Source organism: Siphateles boraxobius, unplaced genomic scaffold (assembly GCF_051911475.1).
Source record: "Siphateles boraxobius isolate OS27281-9 unplaced genomic scaffold, OSU_SipBor_1 9, whole genome shotgun sequence".
In the NCBI taxonomy this organism is placed as follows: Eukaryota; Metazoa; Chordata; class Actinopteri; order Cypriniformes; family Leuciscidae; genus Siphateles; species Siphateles boraxobius.
Window position 1 is genome coordinate 151,625 of NW_027509219.1, and position 21,960 is coordinate 173,584.

General features: G+C 35.8%; 1 protein-coding gene across 3 annotated transcripts; it reads left to right on the plus strand.

Moving 5' to 3' along the window:
- Window positions 1-180: 180 nt before the first annotated feature.
- On the plus strand, window positions 181-21,954 carry arid5a (AT-rich interactive domain 5A). 3 transcript variants are annotated; one of them, XM_077223695.1, is made up of 9 exons: window positions 189-314; window positions 4,273-4,364; window positions 7,669-7,774; window positions 11,831-11,927; window positions 13,245-13,410; window positions 14,602-14,654; window positions 17,287-17,384; window positions 18,112-18,265; window positions 19,502-21,954. In XM_077223695.1, exons 3-9 carry the CDS (start codon window positions 7,761-7,763, stop codon window positions 20,696-20,698), a joined length of 1,779 nt encoding a protein of 592 aa, XP_077079810.1. In that variant the 5' UTR covers window positions 189-314; window positions 4,273-4,364; window positions 7,669-7,760; the 3' UTR covers window positions 20,699-21,954. The 3 variants fall into 3 exon arrangements, with proteins under 3 accessions (XP_077079812.1, XP_077079811.1, XP_077079810.1); XM_077223697.1 differs by lacking the exon at window positions 7,669-7,774 and having other exon boundaries at window positions 181-314; XM_077223696.1 differs by lacking the exons at window positions 7,669-7,774; window positions 11,831-11,927 and having other exon boundaries at window positions 181-314.
- The last annotated feature ends 6 nt before the right edge of the window (window positions 21,955-21,960 follow it).

Genomic DNA, 21,960 nt, shown 5'->3' on the forward strand with positions numbered 1-21,960 from the left:
ATTCAATACAAACCCCACAGGTAATATATACTAAGAGAGTGAAATATATATTGCAATATTCACGCGAAGTGGTATTTAAATAAGAACTCGGAAGAAAAAAAAAATCGTGCAACAAAACTCAGAGTCCCAGAGTTCCTGATGCTCTCGAGTGAGGAAGTGACTGTGTGTCCAATGAGAGGCGAGCTCGCGAGTGACACTGATGTGGAAGCGCGTGCTCAACACTGAGCTGTCAATTACTGTTAGACAAGCACAGATAGACGTCAAGACTCGCTCCTGAAATTACAATCTGTGGACGACGCACTTTTCGAAAATGGGTAAGCAATTATATTACTATTAACTGTTACTTTCAATGCACTTAATGTGTAGGCTAATATTAACATGATTACGCTATATTTAAAGGCTTTTTAATGAGTTTTTAACAAGAATGAGAATGTCTGTGAACTGCTTTTCTAGACCTTGACAGTTTTCCTTAAAACAAATCAGATCCCAGTTTTAGAAAGTTTTGGATTGAATGCCTAATTCATAGATTTAAGATATTATCTACACTGTGCAGAAGGGATCAGTGCTTAATTATACATGGCAATACATTTTACAATTTGAAATGATTTGGGATTTGAAATAACTATATGTCTATTGACATGGCTTAAAACGAACTAATATATACCTAGGCCATTTTTGTTACTAGCACTTTTTTACATTGCAAATAAGTAATCTAATAGTGACTATGTTTCAGTTTCAAAAGGACCCGTTTTTGAGACACTACTCTAGTTAGTTGTTGTTTTTTTAATCTCACTAGTTATAATTGTGTTTTGTTTTGTTTTGACTAGTCCTAATGGCTATATAGACAAGTTAAATTAAAAATCTTTGTAGAAAAACTAACGTTAGAAAAAAATTGTTGGTTTAACTTAAAATAAGCAACCTGGTTGCCTTAATTTTGAGTTCACTGAAATTAAAAATTCGACTTAATACAAAGGAGATTGGTTTAATCAACAGAAACCAAATTAATTTGAATAAGTTGAATTGCTATCTTCAATTTTTACATACAATCAAATTGGGTAAGTCATTTCAACTTAAATTACATTAAACTGACTTTAAAAATTAGTCGAATCTTGTATAATTTATCAAAACAAGTTGAAAATTGCTTAACTTGTTTTGATGAGTTAAAGCAACATAAAAACATACATTGTCATAACTTATTGGTCATATAATTTTTTACAGTGTATAGTAAATTTCACAAACAATTATGAATAAACAGCAAGTAATAGAATGAATTAATGGCATTTTTCAAGTAGAAAACAACTGAAATAGCATTTACATGTAGTTACTAGTGAAACTTAAAAAGATACTAGTCACTACTGAATATTTTCTTGTGAAACATACTCTGATAATCTTTATTTTATTTTTTTAACAGCGTAGTAGCCTAATGAATAGTTACTAGTGAAACTGAAAAAGATACTACCGAATTATGTAGAAAATAAATCTTTTTTTTAAAGAGTGGTAAGTGGCTTGCCATAGCTATTTCTGTCATTTTAGTCATTTGAGTGACAGTAATAAGGCCTATATATGACTAACCATAACAAGTTTTGCTCTTTGAGGAAGTGGTTTAGAGAAATAGCAGCACATTGCTGTTGAAGCGTAAAACCCCTCATCTGAAACACTGACAGCAAACTGATGAAAGTGAGCCTGATAAGCCTAACATACACGCTTTATCAAACATCACAGACATTGATGATAACTATTCAGCGTGTGACGTCGTATTATCCCCTTTGTGATGATATCGCAGGGTTACATTATGATGTCGCAACCGGCTTGTTTTTCGAGACGAGAAAGATTCCAATCGTCAATCCGGGATGTGACAGATTCACGATCAGAAGAAAGCCGCGGTTTAATCTTAAAGACTTCATGTAATATCGCCCTGTTAAATGATGAAATCGTGGTCCTATCAGCATCATCCTTCCAGAAAACAATGCAGAAGTTGCTATCGCACCAGTGATAATATCAGTCGAACTTGTCACAATGTTTGTGCACTGTGGCTCAGAAGGGGAAGGGGAAGAACAGAAGGGTGTTCAGTGCCCTGCACCGGAAGCGTCTGAAGCGTTTCTGGATGTTTCAGACGCTCAGATACGAGTGTGAAGAGTTGTGAGGACGCTCTGAGAAAGGGAAGTGGAGACTGAGGTAGAAGCTGCCCAGAGCGGACATATAATTCAGTGGTTTTGTAAATAAGATGCTGTCAGGTGCCTGATGGTTACATTGTGCTGAGACGCTTGATGGCTTGATATGCTCGCTCGTGTGAGATTCGATCTGAAATATGATGATATTATGTGCTTCTGCACCTTCTAAAAAAACACATAGCTCTAAATAAGCATGTAAAAAAAGGCTGTATGTAATAAACACATGATTGACATGGTGAATGCATGCGAGATATTGATTTTTTTTAAATAATCTGAGTATCTGTGTTTTGTTAGACAGCACACAAAGTTTTTTTTTAAATATTCGAGCAAGTATCACAGCTGTGGTTTATGCATACAGACAGGAAGTAGTGTTGTAATCATGTGGTTTCATATTAGAATATTCTCTCTCTTTCTCTCACACGTCTATTTAATTCAACGCTTCTAATGCAAAACTGCATTTTATAGAGCAGACGTGCTGTAAACAGAGAGAGATTTGCTCAGTTTATGATGAATTGGCTGCTTGTTTTGATATTCGAGGTCATTGGGATTCCCAGGATTGAGGTGATTAAGCAGGTCTTGATGTTGTTAAAGTGTTAGTTCAAGTCTGGCATCATTTACTCACAATCATGTCATTTCGAAGCTGTAGGACTTTCTTTCGTGTGTGTGCAAAATAAGTTTTTTTGAAGATTGGTGTTGTTGTTAAATAAAACTATTCAAAATCATTTTCTCTAATTGAAATAAAGCTGAAATAAAATATAAATATTTGATGAAAAACTTAAATGAAAATTAGAAATGTTGCCTTGACAGCTAATTGAAATAAATAAGTGTAATTACTAAAACTGAAATACAGATTAAAGCTATACATATAAATGTAAACATTTAAAACTAGAAATATAAATATTAGATGAATGTTAGAAATATTACCTTGGCAAGAAACTGAAATAATTCAGTTGAAGTACTAAAATTAGTACTAAGTACTAAAACTTAAAGAAAGAAAACATAACCCTAACCCTAGCTATATAGAAATATAAAAATGTGACAAAATATAAATAACCTTAAAACTAGAAAATTATAAATGTTACATTGGCAACTAACTGAAATATGTAAGTTGAAGTACAAAAATTAAATTAAAATGAATTTAAGATATATATATATATATATATATATATATATATATATATATATATATATATAATGTTACAAAGAAAATTATAAACAAAAAAACTAGAAAACTATCAAATTATAAATGTTATATTGGCAGATACCTGAAATAAATAAGTTAGAACTCAAATTAAAACTGAAATAAAAATTATTTGAAGCTATACATATATAAAAATGATACAAATATAGATATTAGAATATATATATATAGGCTATATTTTATTTATTTTTTTACTAGAAATTTTGAAATGTTACCTTGACAGCAAAACTGAAATAAATAAGTTGACTTAAATTACTACAACTAAAACTGAATTAAATTTTTATTATAGCTATATGAAAAAAATCTATAAAATAAAATAAAAACTTGTTTGTAAAAGTGACAGAAGCACATAACAAAATTACTAAAAACTTAAACTAAAATGAAAACTGAAAATATAAAAATAAAAGATCATTCAAAACATGAATAAATACTATAAAAGTATTTAAACAATAAATAACACTGTTAGAAGAATGTTTCAGCAGTTTTTCCTATACGGTGAAAGTCAACATTTCATTGCATGGACATTTTTTTTCTTTTCTGAAGAAAGAAAGTCATACAGGTTTCGGTTAACGATGATCATTTTGAGTTAAAACTATCCATTTTTGAGTAATCTTAAAGTTACCCCAAGCATGTTATAAATCCACCTTTGCCTTGATGTGGTTTTTCTGAGAAAAGGGACTCTATACTTGGTTTTAAAGTCAATCATATTCATAAAAAAACAAAAAAAACATGTATTTGCTATATAAATCTCAAATTATAAAGGTGTTCGGTTTGGCTTGCTTTCTCGATATTCTGCATCAACACTGAAATCCCCACTGAAAGTTTCAATCTCAGTGTAGATTGTGTAGTTTGTTTCCACGATCGTTGACGTGTGTGTAACTCTGCTGGGCTTTGTTTCAGTGCTGGACCCTCGAGGAGAGGTCGAATCTGTAGAAGCAGAGCTTGAAGACGTGTGTGAAAACACACAGCAGGAGCTCAATTCACCAAACCAGGTACTCGTGATTTACTCATCCTCCTGTCTGTCACTGCAAGCCTTTAGACACATTTCTGAGAACATTTCGTGGTTTAGCAGAGACTATCATATGACTTCAGTCCGATGCACTATTTTTATTGTGGTTCTGTGGCAAAGGCTGAGTAACAGCTCTCAAAATTTCCGCTTTTTTTCCACTGAACGACTAAAAGCATTCGGTTTTGAGTAGATGATGACTTTGAATTCTTTCTATCCCTTTAAGGCGTGAGAACGTATTATCTCCCAAAACTTAACTGTAACTAAAGATGAATTTGAATTTGCATGGTAGTTAATGTAAATTTCACATAACTGATCCTTCGATGTTGCTGAAGTGCAAATTTGCTTGTAAAAATAACATCTCACTTCCCCTTTCGATCTAATGACTGTTGCCAAATTGATTTCTGGTATTGTTGCAATATTTCGGTTACAGAGAATGCTGATGTCAGGAACAGTAGTTAGTCACATGACATCTGACAGATTGTCCACTTGACTTTCATTGTGCAAGGAAATACTTCTTTTTTTATATATATCTGTTGTGTACTGGAGAAATCAGTGTCCCAGTATATCGACATGCATTTACTCAACTCAGTCCTCGGTAACAGTTTTCGGTTCTTCATTTCTCCAGTGCATCAGAATAACAAGTGAATAAGAGAGTTTTGAGTAAAATGTGGCATGTGTATAGTCATCTCTTTTAGGCTACACACACAGATAAATAAACAATGGCAGATGTTTTTTTCTCTCTCTCACACTTCTGGTAATTGAAAACAGCGTTTGTATGCTAGTGCAAACATGCATCATATTTCCAGGGTGGCGTCAGAAGTTGAAAGCCATGTGGTTTTGGTGGCGAGCGCTGGCCATGCCACTGCGTCGTCTTCTTCTTCAACATGCAAACTCTCGTTTTGAGAGTGTTATTGACACGTCCGCTGCAGACTTTACCCACGCACTTTTCCGAAATTTGAATGGTGGAAATGTAAGAGCTGCGAGTCTCTCACAGCAGGGTCTGTGCTACTTTTAGTTTAGCCACAGTTCGAGAGGGTCGGTGGCACACACACACAAAACAAACCTTCCTGTTTGAAACTTTAAGGTAGCGTCTAAGAGCTAAGCCTTCCCTATTGTGGTCTTGATATGACTGTATTAAATTGAACGAGTGATCTCATGTTTTGTTGCATATCAAACGCCCTCAATAGTTTAATGAGAGCACGTTTCAAACATTGAAGTGCATTCAAGCATTACCTCGGTTATTTTATTAAATTTGTGGTTAAAAATGACTTTGTAACAGGTAAAAGAGAAAAAATGCACTTAATACACACAATATATACATTGACTATGTATTATAAACTCTTAAGAATAAAGATTCCAAAAGGGGAATTCCATTTTTTGGTTTCCTAAAGTTCCGTTCACACCAAGAACAATAACTATAACGATAACTGTCCTACGGTTGATATCGTATAGCGCTGGGCGATATGGCCAAAAAAATCATATCTCTGTATTTTTTGGTTGAATGGGGATATACTGTATTTATCTCTGTTTCTATTTCTATTTGGATAAAAAAAAAAGTTTTTATTTAAAAAAAAAGATAATTTCACATCCTGCCCAATGTTGTCCTACAAACAATGTTCATATTGAAGGCTATGAAAACAAATATAGTGTGAATGTAACCATGCAGGCTATGCTATATAGACTATTATGTGCAAAACATGGTTAAAATCACGTTACATTTTTCATTACAACATTACAATCTAAAAACAATTTTTAAATTCACTAAGCTAAAAAATGAAAATAAATAAGTTACCCCATTACAATAGTCACTTTACAGTTACTGCTATCATAAAAATACACTAACTTGTGGGTTTATAAATTCTATGATATGGCACATTTATTGTTCAACAACAAATATTTTAGCAATATATTTTCACTGCACTCGTTCACTGAAGCGTATTTTTTAAGATGCGCTCGTTTCAAAGTACTGTATATCGATATAAACGGTATTGCCTCATTCTATATCGTTTATAAAAAATATATCGTACAAACTCGATATACCGCCCATTATTTTACATTTAGAACGAGTTTTAGAACTATATCTTTATCATTATAGTTACATCTTTGGTGTGAACGACCCCATTAAGAACTATCCAGTGATTAGTTTTGAAAGAACCATTTACTTCCTTTGTGTGAATAATATGTTAATCATCTAAAAAAACTTTTTCCACTATGAAGAACCTTTTGTGCGATGGAAAGATTAAAGGTTCTTCATAAAAACATCGATGCCAAAAAATAACCTTGTCTTTTAGGAGTGCATATTATGGCAAAGGCTATTTACACTAACTCTGAACTTATTCTTCTCCGCATATCAGCTCGGAGAGGCCTTTAGTATAAATAAAAATTAAGAAAATATTCAAAAGGTGAAAATAAAGTACCTAAAGATGATTTAATAGTGGAAATTAAGTGTTTATTTTATCAGGTTTATTAGGTATAGTTGTAAAGGAGGGATTTAGGGATGTAGGGACACGTAGAAAACATCATCCATTTATAAATATAATCAAATACACTGAATATGTTGTATGATATCACTGCACTACAGGTGCAAATAGTATTTAATAATAATTATAACTTAATAATAAAATGATAACTTAATATTTTAATAATAACTATTTACACTTGGTGCAAAGAAAATACTTTAATTGCTATTTGCACAAAATGTATTGTTTTTAAGAGTGTAGAATAGAATGTAATCTGGCAAAACTCATTAACATATTTCCCTTGATTAAAAGATATTTCAAAATTTATTCCAAGAACGATTCTCAACACTATTCCTCGAAGCTGGTTATTATCAGTGTTGTCAATATAACAGGAAGTGTTTGGGTAGATGGCAATCAGATAAATCTCTATATGAAATTTCAGTGAAGATGACTCAATTCAGGACAGACTGGAGCTCAATTGTACCCGTAGCTAAAAGCATGTGTCAGTGTGTTTTCTCTGTTGTATTCATGGCTGAAGCGAGGGAAAGAATGAATCAGACTCTTTTAAGATTGCCCCAGCTTTTGTGCCTACATACATTTATGATATTATTCCCTTTACAGAAGAGAGATTTACACTTAGGCCTCAATGTTTACTCATTTCTGTACACTAAAAAGGGCCCTTCTTGTCTTCTATATTAGTCAGAGGTTAGAATAAAGCCTTATATGCTCAATATTAGTCATTGTAGAGGCCTTGTTCTGGGAAGAAGTTACCCTCTCTGAGGAACTCTATTCAGTGTGAAACTTACTGACTGAACATTACTCTGGCAGCAAACGGCACAGTTCAACCACCAAAGTCATCAAGTGGAAATCCAAACTTTTCTGTGCGCAACGCACGGGGGAATTTCTCTTCTCAAGCTGTTATGAATGGTTTTGGGTGAGTGAATGTGATTTAACCAAATGCTGTTTCCACAAACACAAAAGTTTTAGCTGGTTTAAGATGATCTGTGCCCAAAACTAAGACCAGCAAACCAGCGTATGAAAGAGAAAGGGCTCATTTTATACAATAAAAAAGAAGTAAAACTTAATATCAATAGTCCACTTAAGATATTCTTTTGCAACTACAACGTCAACTTATTCCTCACAGTCCACTAATACTCTAATAACTGCTAATTGACATGTAGTTGCAAAGTTGGGTAACACTTTATTTGATAGTGCCCTTGTTAAATATTGTTAAATGTACTTACCATAGTTATAATTATGCAGTAAATTATTCATAACACTAACCCTCAACCAAATCCTAATCCTACCCGGTAACGCTTCCTTTCACAGTCCTGTTCCCCATGTACACACTATGTACTTATTATAGTAATTACAATAACTGGGTAATAACTAGGTACTAACCCTGACTCTACCCCTAAACCTAATCTTAACCCATGTACTTACTTTATATTACCCAGTGCTTTCTTAGGTAAGTACACGTAAGTTAACGTACTGTAAAAGGAAGCGTTTCCTCCTACCCTAGCCCTATAGTAAGTACATGTAGTTGCTTAATATTACTCAGTACTTAAATATATAATCACACAATGACACCTTAAAATAAAGTGTTACTAAATAAAGTTACTTATAGTTAGTAGAAAGTCTAAAGTGGACTATCAAAATAAAGTGCAACCAAAATGTAAATTATAAGATTAGTCAAGGGTTTAAAGTTTAGTGATCATTTTCCACCCGGTTACTAGGACTTCTCCATGAAAATGCACTCTTTAATAATTGGCAGGTTTACAAAAAATTAAATTCAGTAAAATCCTAACCTCGTGTTTTACATCCTATGGCTCCTTTAACAGCCAGCGGGTCTGACATGCATCAAGCCACAATGTATATAACAGCTATGCAACAATTAGCTTACATTAACTGATTTTCTGGAGTTTACCAGGCTCACGTGTGTTGTTTCTGAGTGGGCGATTCTTGACGGCTGGTGTTCATTTTTGCATGTCTTCACTCTTTCATTTCTCACTTGCGGCCTGCCCTCACTGTGGGTCATTGTCTTGTGTTTCTGCGCGTTAGCTTTAGCACTTCCACTTTGGCCGGATCAGTCTATAGCACTTTGCCAACACTCAGGGTGAATGTGCGGTTTTTCTTTAGATAACATTCACTTACTTCCCTGTTTCATCAGGGCTTGTTCCTTTATGGTTATGCAAGAACATCTATAAGGTGTTGAGGTGCCATAAATACACTGCGAAAAAGCCCAAGAAACATTACCAGAGCAATGATGTAGTGATTATTTTCACCAACAGAGGGCACTGCGAGGAATACTGATTACTTCGCGCCGCTACATTAAGTATGAAGAACTGTACCAAGTGCGCAAGAGCAGAGCATTATTATTATTATCGTGTAGCAAAAGAGGATTCAAGGTAGTCACATACTAGCTATTCATGTTAAAGTAAAACTGTTTGTATGTGTAATCGACCCGCTCTGAGCGGGACTCGAACCTCTATGTCTATGATTCGAACCGACGTTAACAAGGACGTTAAAGACCGCAGCCTCTAGCATTAATCGCTTGTGCGCCTCTTGAGATCAGGGGAGTGAGGTTTACACGCACAGCTCTTACATCGGGTCCTAACCATAGACTGTAGAAAATATGGACGTAGTGTCCGTGACGTCAACCATAAGTTTATGATGAGCATTTTTGATCCCAAAGTGGGGCGGAGCCGGCCGTCGCCATCTTGGCCGCATATCACTCCCGGATAAACGAAAATTGGAAACAGGCAGATTAGCTGAGGTGACGTGACGCTAACACACAGCAAACAAACACTAGTAGTGACATCAGCGGCACTCCACCTGTCACTCAAGTGGCCACGCCCTTAATTATGCAGAACTTTAAGGCTTAATATAATTTAAACGGATGAGTTATAAAAAAATTCACCCCCTCACAGTCGTCATGAAGGGCAAAATTAGCTATATAGAGCAAAACCACTTTTTGCACCAGGCTGTAAACACATTTTTTTCTGCTGTAAAGTTGTGCATTTTAACATGAGGGTTTATGGGATTGACTCTCTTCTGCAGCCGGTCTCTAGTGGCCAGTCGATGAACTGCAGGTTAAGTCACTTCTGTGTCGGATTCAAGAAGTTTGCCGCTTGCTCCTAATCAGATGCGATGCGATAAGATTCCAGCGACAAATAATTTGTCTGTCCACACGTGTCTAACCAGACGTGACGCGACTATGAAACGCGATAAAGTCAAAAATCACAGCCAATCAGAAGAGCGTGTGGAGTCTTGCGGAGTCTCTCACACGTGAATATTACACCATTTTAACATTATTAAAAATACATACTGAGTAAGTGAAACAATCTTTGTCATAGAATACGCGTGTCTGTTAACAATGAGTTGACAGTTAACGTTCTTGCTACTTTTATTTATTTTGAAGATCTGAGGTGAATTTTCCATGTTCGCTTTCAGTACTGCTATAAAAGACAAAATGAAATTTAAATTCATAGTTTTCAGTCGTATCATGTGACTGGCGCAGAGACCCGGAGAGCAAAACATCCACAGAACTGCAGCACAGGAATGTTCATTTCCAATCTCAAAAGAAGAAATACAAAATATTTGAATGAACGGGGACGTTATAAAACGCTTAATGTGAAAAACACTTAAACCGCTTTAAAACAGTGATATTAAATGATCAAATTCAGTAAACAGCTTATTATTAATGCATACTATATACAGGAGAGTAGATGAGCCCAGAATATGAATGCAGCGTGCCAGATGGTTAGGCATTTTCTTTTATTTATAACTGTCTTCTTGCATTTATGTGTTCATCTGCTCACATGTACATGGTACGCATCATCAATAAGGTGTATATTGAATTTGGTCTTAAGATATCACTGCCTTTCTAAACGAGTGCTTAGTACAACAATGGTAAAAATGACTGGATGTGACGCCACGTGAAAAGTATGAATTAGGGAGAGTAAAGCAAGAGCACACTCATAGTAAAAAAAAGTTAGAAAGTAATTAAAAAACAAACATACAAAAATATTCTGCGTCAGTTTGTTAGTTCATAGACAATAAGTGACGTTTCAATTTCAGAAATCTAGTCACTTTATATTGCAGACATGGATCAAAATAGTTCTTTAGCATGACAAAAGTTTATTAAGCATAATTATTTAAAATGTCCTTTAAAGTAAAGCTTTTAGCTTGACATTATTTAAAAGTGTCATGAAAGTGAGTCTTTTATTTCAGCAATATTATAATATCTGCATGTACAGTTTTTTTTAAATATATTTTTAAGATTTGAAGTACAGTACAAGTGTTCATTGATTAATATTACGCACAGTTTAATTGCACAAGGTCTTTTGATTAAATTGTATAGACAAGTGCAAGCTGAGGAACATATCTATCTCATAATCTCACTTCACTTTTTTAGTATAATATACAGTCAAATCAAAAATTGTTCAGACACAAGATATAATTTTTGATATTTTTTTTACTAGTGGCTGCAGGACACTATAGTTCATTTATGTAAGTGAGGATCACAAAATAAAGTAAACTGTGACATATTATACCCAATAATTCATCAAACAGTGACTACCATTAAAAATTATACAAATTTGGGACCAATAATAATTCAGACACTTGTTAGCAAGTGTTTTTTCTTTAATTGCTAATGCACCTTTTTACACCACAGACTGAACACAATGAAGAATTGCTTGGTGATCGGTTGAGCTAAACTGATATTATCTAATTGTGTAGTTAAATTTACCAGCTGACAGATATTCAACATAATTCACTTGTGAGGAAGTCTAACAGAAGGAACGACAAAACCAGTGAAATATCAACTGGGAGTTCTTCTCGTATTTTATTACCGTTTTCTAAACTATAGCGAATAAACTGTGATAATGTGAGAAATGTCTGAACAAATTCTGGTTTGACTGTAGATACAATTATACTTGTGATTTTCAGCAGAATCACTAACTCCCGCCCTCTCTCTCTCTTGCAGTAATTGCAAAGTTTCTCATGTCTGCAACACTGGAGTCTTGATCATAGCGTGGAGAACAGCACTAGTGCACCTCTCATTTGTGAAAACCCCACCAGTGGTTCGGTTTCCCTTCAAACAGGATGTCTGGTTACTTATTGAAAGTGGTGGTGAAAGCCAAAACTGTTGTGTTTTCAGTCTCGCACTCTAAATATGACTGGAGTTGCATGAACACCTATATCACCTGCAATTTTGCATGAGGCTTTGAGAAAATGAATCAGTCAGAAGGTTTATCAGGCTATTTATGTGAAAGTGAAATTTGAAGGTTGTTCGAAGCACAATTACGCCGCTTCCTGTAAATGACACAAACTCTCCCACATACATTCATATCTTGCCTATATCGTGTACAGTGCACATGCATACTGTATATTTATTGACTATTGAACTCTAATGTTGGAAACTCCTGAAATTGACGGAAATGGACAATTATGTGAAATAGAAAAATTCCCAATGTCAGTGAATCTCACAAAAACATGTCTACGTCACATAGACATTGTGACATTTTTGCATTGTGATCATTTAATTTTCTCTCAATTTTTCACTACCCTGATGTGTCTGGAGGTTTTTTTGACTTTTATTAGTATCATTATTATTAATGGTGATTCTTATAAAATTCTTACTGCTTGAAAATAAATAGTTTTTAATTTAAATCAGTAAACAAGCAATACTACCATCATTTACATTGTTTACCATTTGAATATAAGTGATGAATAAAATGCATAAATAAATAAAAATACAGTAAAATACAGAGTATATATAATAATGTATAGTAATTGTCATGAAAATAATGTCACAGTATAGCTATGTTTTCTTCCACCTATTTTTATGCGCATTTTGGGATATCGCATAATAAAACGCTGGATCAAATGCCAAGATGTGCATGAATTTAAAAAATGCGCTCAATTGAGGCGGATACATTTTTTATCTGATGACAAAACAAGCGCATAAACTATGATGGGTCACATTTACTGAACAAAGTATGCGTGAATAATAAATTAAATGTGACTTTGCCTGTTTGGACTGCATATCTGGAGTAACCAGCGAAATACGAAAAATATATAGGAAAAAACCCACATTGGCTTCTCCTACTGAAGCAACTTACATTTTTCTTAGTGATATTTGGCACCAGTTTATCAGGAAGTGCCGATTTTGTACTTTTCCACTCGCTTGATGGAAACGGTGCTTTATCCGCAAATGTTTTATGCAATATTCCAGTTTTTTTCATGAGTTCTCTGGATGAAAACATAGCTAATGTTCTAGAATAGGCCTTGTATTCCTAAAATATTCTTCAAGCAAAAGCACCCAGATATTTGTTGTATTTCTTTGGACAACGTTCGTGATTTTGTGTGTTTTTAAACATGCACCATTTTCCCACTAGACCAGCATGGAGATGGAGAACTTGCCATCCACCAATAGCAGTGATGAGGCTTCCAGAACCGACCAATCTGAGAGCGAAGAGAGGACATTTGTGACCAATCTGTACTGTTTTATGAAGGAAAGAGGCACGCCGATAGAGAGAATTCCCCACCTTGGCTTTAAACAGAGTGAGTCTGAAAACTGTTGCATCTCAGAAAATATCATTTAAATCACTTTTTTTCAGCTGCTTTTGCTTTTGGCATTGAACATCATGTGGTAACCCTACACCAAAACCTCAACTCTCAGCTCTCAAAATCATGCAAATGTAATTGAATAAATGTAAATGAATTTATATATATATTACGAAGAGCTGCTTTGGCCCAATGATATTCAAAATTGCTGAGAATTTAGTTTCTAAATGGGCCGATGCTCTCAGCAGCCATAATTCACCTCACAAAACACATTGTTTTCATCATAAACCATGTTTAAAACTATATAACTAATTGTGTTTTATTATTAACATTTAGCACCAGTTGAGAACCACTAATATAAAAAACATACTGTATCTGCACTTTCCACGAATACGGTGTGCCAGGACATTTTTAAGCATTAGAGACACAAATTACATGATTTTTGTTGTGAAAACTGCTTGATAAATTATCTAAAATATAATTTTTAAGTTAGTCTTGATCTTCTCAACTGTATCCAGCTATTGAAATCATTAGTCATAACTTAGTCCCACATCTTGCTTGAAATCTCATTCCATTAGTAACACTTTATTTTAATGTGACAGTTACATTTGTACTTACTAAAGTAATAACAGTAAGTTATGCATAATTACAAGCAACTATTTCTTAACCAAACCCTAACCATAACTCTATAGTAAGTACATGTAGATGATTAATATTACTCAGTACTGAGTATTTGAGTAACTACGTCACTTTAAAATAAAGTGTAACCTCTGAATTTTTACAAAAATGGTTCTGTTGAATGCATTTGTCAAGCTCAAACATGTAACAATATTATTGTAAAAATATTTGTTATTAATTTGGTACAAAACTAGCAAGCCACAACTGAGCGGGATTGCATTTAGGCAAAATTTGCAATCCTTCTAGCGTTGTTTTTATTTATATATATGAAATATATTATTTTTTTTTTTCAAAAAGTAAGTTCTAAACTGTATTTAACAGTGATCCAGAATTTGGTAACAGGGATCCATACCTCATATAAAATTAATAGATAATAAAAAGCACCTCCTTTTACTGACCTTTTGTTGAAACACTAAAATGAATGACGTGTGCATTTTTGCATTTTCCCTCTTTGTGGGAAGTGCATCTACATATCACGGCTTGATTTTTAAGATTGTTTCTTTTTTCCAGTCAACCTGTGGAAAATCTACAAAGCTGTGGAGACACTTGGAGGATATGATGCGGTAGGTATCCTCAAGCAAACTAACCTTTCACAGCCTGTTGCTGGTCTGTCTCCCCCATCTCTCTTATTCATGCCACTGATAGCATTAACTTGTCGATATATTGTGCAAGTGTGCCAACTGCCCAACTCTTCCGCACCTAACGAGGAAGTTGAGAAGCAGGTCATGCATTCGCCTCTTGCTCTTGCACAGTGGAAACTATGATGGCTTTAGGTCACACCGTACACACAGCAAGTGACCGTTATGACCACAATGAGAATAGGGGTCCATCCGGCAGCTTGCTTTCTGTCCAGACCTGCTTCTACAAAGCTTTGTTGTCACCCTTAAGTTTCCACTCACTCTAAGGTGCTAAAGTGTTTGTTTTTTAATAAGTGTGCGCGTGGTCAGTAAAACCGATGTCTTGTCTGTATATAATTTTAGCCTTGGTCAAAGGGGGTCTTGTTTTCTTTGTGAGAATGGGGTCTGGGAGTGGAAAATTTGACCTTGTACTCATGCAAAAAAATGCCACTATTGCATCAGACGAACTTTATTCCAGTAACACATCTAAAATGAATGTGTTTGCTGCCTCTAAACTAACACTTCAGAGGACTGACACCTGCCAATAAAAAGTACCTTGGTCATTAACTGATTTTGCAATGTGTCAGGCTGTAAGAGTGGTATTCGCATTGTAAAGCTGAAACCTTTATCAGCCTGTGAAAATAAATTTGGGGTATGTACTTAGACACATATGAGGCAACCTCTGAAACTAAGCAGTGACTAATCATGCAGTTTCTCTATGACAAGAGCTGATCAGACTGATAATGCAATGCATGCAGTACACAAACTGTGAAGAATAAAACAAAATGTCCCTGAAATTTTGACCATAAAGCCTCAGATTTGTCTATATGTTCTTTTAATTTATGGAGACCTCTAAGCGTCTGTATAGCCTATGGTGTGATTTGAATAGTAATTATGCACATATGTTCATAATAGCCTGTATGGGCAGATTGTTCACATGATGCAGGCGAACGTTTAGTATTGTTTACATGACGGATGTGTATTCTCATCCTTTTTTTCTGTTAATTATTACATTGTTGGGCTGCGTGTCTATTTTTCTGAAATGCATCATCTTAGAATGCATTATGTTGGATTGATTGCTTGTGTTACATAAGGAAATAATTATTTGTCTACCTGAGGTAGTAGATATAATTTAGGTGTTGCTTGGGTCGCGGTCTTAATGTCAAACGGGTCAAGTACGGAATAAAATTAGTGCTGCTGTCTGATAACGGGTCGGGTTTACCAAATTCCCATTGTACAATGAAATTCTGCAGGCAATTTCTCAAAGTAAATGTGAACGCACCAGTAGAAAGAACTCGGGATGCTCCAATATGACAATTTTGTCCGATACCGATAATTCTTTATATTTGAAAGCCGATATATTGGCCAATAAATCTAAATCCAAATATGTATATGCATTTTGAGAAAAACAAAAAATAAAAGTATCACCATTAAAAGCCATGTCTCAAACTCACAATTATGATGTTCTCGTTATAATTTTATGTAGCATTTATGACAGACTACTCATGTTGCAGTGAACTGAATTTTCCTTTATTGAAGTGATTGCAATCATATTTCAAGGAATTCAAAACCATAATGTTGAACAGTGCACATTTGAAGTGTCTCAGCTGAAGGAAATAATCCATTATTTATAAGCTTTGAGATATATTCTTATTCGGCATATAACGATAACATTAAAAATTGACATATATCGGCCGGTACCGATATGGTGGGCAATATATCGTGCATCCCTAGAAAGAACCTCGAAATCACTTTTATTATGTGATGTGTGGTGTGGCCTTGTCATTAGCATCTGTCTTGTAGTTGAATCAACGTCAAAGAAGTATCACTAAAGATTAGGCAGTTAAATTCAGTTTTATGGAAGCTTGTTTCCGCCACAGATTGAAAAATAAAAAGTTGCGAGTTTTTATCTCACAATTCTGTCTTTTTTTCTCACAGTTGCGAGTTTACATCTCGCAATTCTGAGAAATAAAGTCACAATTGCGAGATGTAAACTCGCAACTGTGAGAAAAAAAGACAGAATTGTGAGATAAAAACTCGCAACTTTTTATTTTTCAATCTGTGGCGGAAACAAGCTGACTTTATTTCTCAGAATTGCGAGATATAAAGTCAGAATTGCCTGAAATAAAGTCACAATTGTGTTATAACATCAGAATTGCGAGATATAAAGTCAGAATTGCGTTATAAAGTCGGAATTGAGAGATATAAACTATTCCGAGGGAAAAAAAGTCAGTCTTTTTTTCTCTCCATAGAATTGGACTTTATAGCTCGCAATTGCGATTTTATATCTCACAATTCTGAGAAAATATGTCAGAATTGCGAGATATAAACTCGCAATTATGTGTTATAAAGTCAGAATTTCGTGATATAAAGTCGGAATTGCGAGAAAAAAAGTCAGAATTGTTCGTTTCTTTCTCTCGCAATTCTGACTTTATATCTCGCAATTCTGGAGAAATAAAGTCACAATTATCTTTTTAAATGTTTTATTCTGTGGCGGAAACAAGCTTCAATAGTTGTTTGAAGTTAGTTTCAATAGTTTTCTGCGGAGGGTGTATAATAACGCTGTGTTTGCTCACAGGTAACCGCGCGGAGGCTGTGGAAGAATGTGTACGACGAGCTGGGCGGGAGTCCAGGCAGCACTAGTGCCGCCACATGCACACGCAGACACTACGAAAGGTAAACACACTCGCAATCTCAAACAAACCTAATGATTCGAGGTGTGTAGGACATAACTAGTGCTGCACGATTAATCATATCGCAATCGCGATGTCAAGCCTATGCGATTACATGATGCAAAATGCTGCAATTTTATATGAAATAGCCTAAACATATTAGGGCTATTAACGCAGTTAACGCAGCATCTGTTAATTTTTGTCATCATTTGGCTAGTGTTACACGATCCCGCTCTCATTCATGCTAATGCTTTCTCTCTCGCGCTTGAACGAACAATATTTTTATTGAACAATTTTTATCCAGACATCAATGTCTTATTGATCATTATAGGTGTTATCAATCATTTAGTTGTTGTTGCTAGTTTGAGTTGAGAAATACACATTTCAGCATTATCACTAATCTGTGTGTGCCTTTTCCTTGAGAACCAAGCAAGTTGACTCATGAAACCATTTGTTTATTATATCGCAATCGCAATATTGACCTCAATAATCGCAATATTGACCTCAATTATCGCAATATGACATTTTCCCCATAACTAATGATCTTTGCAATGGAAGCGAATCAATCAAAACTAACTTTAGCTGGACAATAGCATTATTCTAGAGCTGCTGTAACGAGAACGAGAAGTTGCAATGAAAACTCTAACAAGCAAGACTAACTCACAAGATTCAGAGCATGTGCGTTGACCGCTAGGCCATTACTCCAACAGTAAATCTCTTTCTTTGTGCAGATTGGTGTTGCCCTTTGAAAGGCAACTGAAAGGAGAGGAGGACAAACCACTGCCACCCTCCAAACCTCGCAAACAGTACAAGAGGAGCCCTGAGAACAGGGGAAGTAAGCCAGAGAGCAAGAAGAAGAGGAAGATGGAGAGAGAAGAGTGCGAGGTGAGCGGAAAGAAATGCACTTCAAAGATCAAAGAAACTCTTTGTCAAATGAGAACTAGAGAGAACTATGTGATGACGCAAACAGATTGTTGAATTGATTCATTGAAGTGGACTGTCTGAACCAATGAATGGAAATTAATCTAAGGATGTTCATGCTACTTTACTCGTCTTGAGACAAGGACCGATCACAAAACAAGTCATTAGGAATCTTAGATTTCGTCGAGAAAAACTTTAAGTTGACTTGAGAAAGCCAGACCAGAGAGTTTGAAGTTTAAAGTAGTTTTAAGTTAGATAGATAGATAGATAGATAGATAGATAGATAGATAGATAGATAGATAGATAGATAGATAGATAGATAGATAGATAGATAGATAGATAGATAGATAGATAGATAGATAGATAGATAGATAGATAGATAGATAGAACCAAAGTGTTGCTTAATTTTACCCTGCCAGCAAAATCATCCAATACAATACAATCCAACTGTATATGCAGTAAATCTGAATGACGCATACACTTCCCGGCCAAAAAAAAGTCGTTGTTTGAATTTAAATAGACAAATGCTATACAAAAAAGAGTCTATGAGTGGATCATTATTGCAATTATTATTATGTTTCTAGCATGTTATATGTTTGACAACAGTTCTTCTAACCCTAACTGATGGAGTGTGTAACTTTTCATTTCTTAAACAACCATGTAGGAAGACTCATCATGGCCATTTTCTAGGATAACAACCAAGAATTGAGGCACCTCTTGATGGAAATAACATCACAACATTTATTTCCATCAAGAGATGCATCAGTTTTTGGTCAAGATCTTGTATTGTCAATGCAAGAGTCCAGCGCTCTGTAAAGTCTCCTCCAGCACATCCCAAACACTTTCAATCAATTTAAGTAATGGACTCAGAGGAGAAAATTATTCTTCAAGCTCCTCACAACCATTCTTTCACAATCTGAGCCGGATGAATGTTGACATCGTCATCCTGGAAAATGAACATGATGAGTCTTCATACAAGGTTGTTTAAGAAATGAAAAGCTACACACTCCATTAATCAGCTGTTGCCACACATATAAAATGCTAGAAACATAATAATCACTGCAATAATGATCCAATCACAGACTCTTTTAATTGAATTGGATTTAATCCAAACAGCGACTTATAATGTATCTCCAAACGTCCTGTGTGATGATCTATCAGTCTGCTTCTTGTCCTGACGCATCTCACTTTCGTTCTCAGGAGAACGTGGGATCAGATCATCACTGTGAGAGAGGCATGTGTTCCCATCCCAGTTCATGGATGCCATCCTCCGACTCTGAGCAGCTGTCCACGGTTCCCGTCAATGTTCCCAGAGAGATCCCACTCCTTCAGACTCCCATCCCGGCTGAGGTGATCTCTCCATTGGAGAAGAAGAAGCGTATGGCTCAGGCTTGCCTCACCATCCCTGCTTCTGGCTCCGTGGAAGATGGTAGCGAACTGGAGAGACCCTCCGTTATCCAGCTATCCCACTCTTCTCCCGCTAACCCTTCCTCAACGCGCACCCGACACTCTTCCGAAGGCTCACCCCTTCCCGTCTCCTCTCCATCTGGCTCCTTGTCCCGGAGCCCATCTCCTTACTCGGTCTCATCCGAGGACTGTATAGCCGTGACGACCCAAAAGTCTCCCGTCAAAGAGATCGAAAGTAAAACATCTTCTCGTTTGCCAACTCTTCCCACTTCCAAGGCCAGTAGCACCGGAGTTTGCAAGCCTCTCGGTTGTTACCCCAACAGCAAAGAATTTGCCAACTATCACCACTATCGTTACCGGGAATTCCTGCAAGCTGGCCAAAACCATGCCGAAAAAACTCAAAGGAGTCTTTTATGGACCTCGGATGGTAAATCCGCCACCAGACTTGCACCCCACAGGCTTCCCTCGCCTGTCTACACCAAAGCCTGTTGGGTTCCTCATGCCTCAAGCTTCTCGAAAGTCTTACCACGTGATCCCTGTAGGCTGCAACCCACTTTTAAGCCACACATGTCCTATCACCAGCACCTCCTAAAGAGGCCTACCACCGATGAAGCCTATTTGAAGAAGATCCCAGTGTCCTCTCAGCTTCGCATGACGACGGACAGAAAAGAAAAAGGAAAAACTATGTTGCCGAAGCCTCTTCCTACCCAGCAGTACTTCTTCCACCCCCATGCCGGTTTAACAATGCCCTACATGCCAACCTTAGACAGATCCCGGGGAGACTTATCCGAACAGTTGAAGGCTCTTCAACCTGTACTTCTTCCAACACATCTAACAATACCTAATGCTCAGACCCACTCTATGCATTGTCCACCAGTGGGCACCCCCTTTCCTGGGTCTTATGAGGCTTCTTTGCCCTCCTATCCCTACCCGTTTCCAGTCTGGCATTCACCGGCTGGGTACAACATGACAGGCCTGCAGCCTTACTGAACTGTTCTTTAACTACTGGTTCTTATGGTCTAGACTTCTATTGTGCTATTGTAAGTCAACATTAAATCAAAACTGAACCTGTTTATTTTTCTTAATACATGTTTTGGCCATGTCTTAAAATGTAATAACAGGCTCAGAGTCACCACTTAAAGTCCCCTTGGTGAAAATCAAGTTTTTAATTGTTGTTTATATGTGTATGTGGTGTTTTTAATATGCTTTAAGACAAAACATATGTAAATTCATAAGTCGACAGCATTGGTGAGTATTTTCTCTTTAAAATTGCAGTGAACCAAATAGTGTCTCAAAAACACGGTTTGAAATCGCTGGTGTTTCTCACAAATTACCTTGTAACGAATCAGATCAACGTGTGATCGTCAACGAGTGGATCTCTGAGTTGAGTGAGTGAGTGGAAGCGGGGCTCATTTGCATATTCATAGAACCGCGTATACTAAATGAGGCAAGGGTGTCGAGTTACATTCAAGCAATTTTAAGGCATAACGATTTTTTTTTCCAATGAAAAAACGTTCAAATATGTCATTTTGGTGATCAAAGATGGGTTTTAAGGGATAAAATTATTGACTACAAGGGGACTTTAAATTAAACCAACATGTGCTGGCTGTTTCATTTCCTTCACAAACGACTACAAACTCTGATGTGGAACGGTTAAGTCAATTTTCATAATCAAGTTTCAGGATCATATTACAAGAAGTAAAATAGGTTGTGAATTGTTTCATGTTGTTTTAAAGACTAATGCCAACTGAAAGACTTACATATGAGGTCCTGTAACTGGTAGAGCGTCACTTGCGGGACCATATTCATGGAATCGGTTCCCAACGTACACAAATGCTGTTAAAATGTAAATGTTATATATGTTGACAAGTTTATCTATGTAGCTATATCTGCTAAAGAGAATAGCTTCTTAGTTGAAGTGGAATAAGTGTACACAATCTTTCAAGCCATTTATCTAATGAATACAAATGACTTGTGTACGATTCAGGGTCCAGAGTAAATAATCAATATTTTTATATTTTTATGAATCATTACCAAGGCTGGTCTGGCTCAAATTAGAATTTTCATATAAGGGTAAATCCTTCAAATTTTTATTTTTTTGTTTTATCTTTATATTACAGTCTCAAGGTACTTGGGACAAGATCCATGTGTTTGAAAAATGCGCCAATAATGTGAAAAATGTCTAATGTACAATTGTATACTGAATGTAAAAAATATTTTTGTATAAAATAAATTTGTCAAGATCATGTCAG

Coding starts and splice junctions, on each gene's coding strand:
- arid5a (XM_077223695.1), top strand. Junction 11,928..13,244: donor TTGTGAAAACCCCACCAGTG/GTTCGGTTTCCC, acceptor TTTTCCCACTAG/ACCAGCATGGAGATGGAGAA. Junction 17,385..18,111: donor ACACGCAGACACTACGAAAG/GTAAACACACTC, acceptor TTCTTTGTGCAG/ATTGGTGTTGCCCTTTGAAA.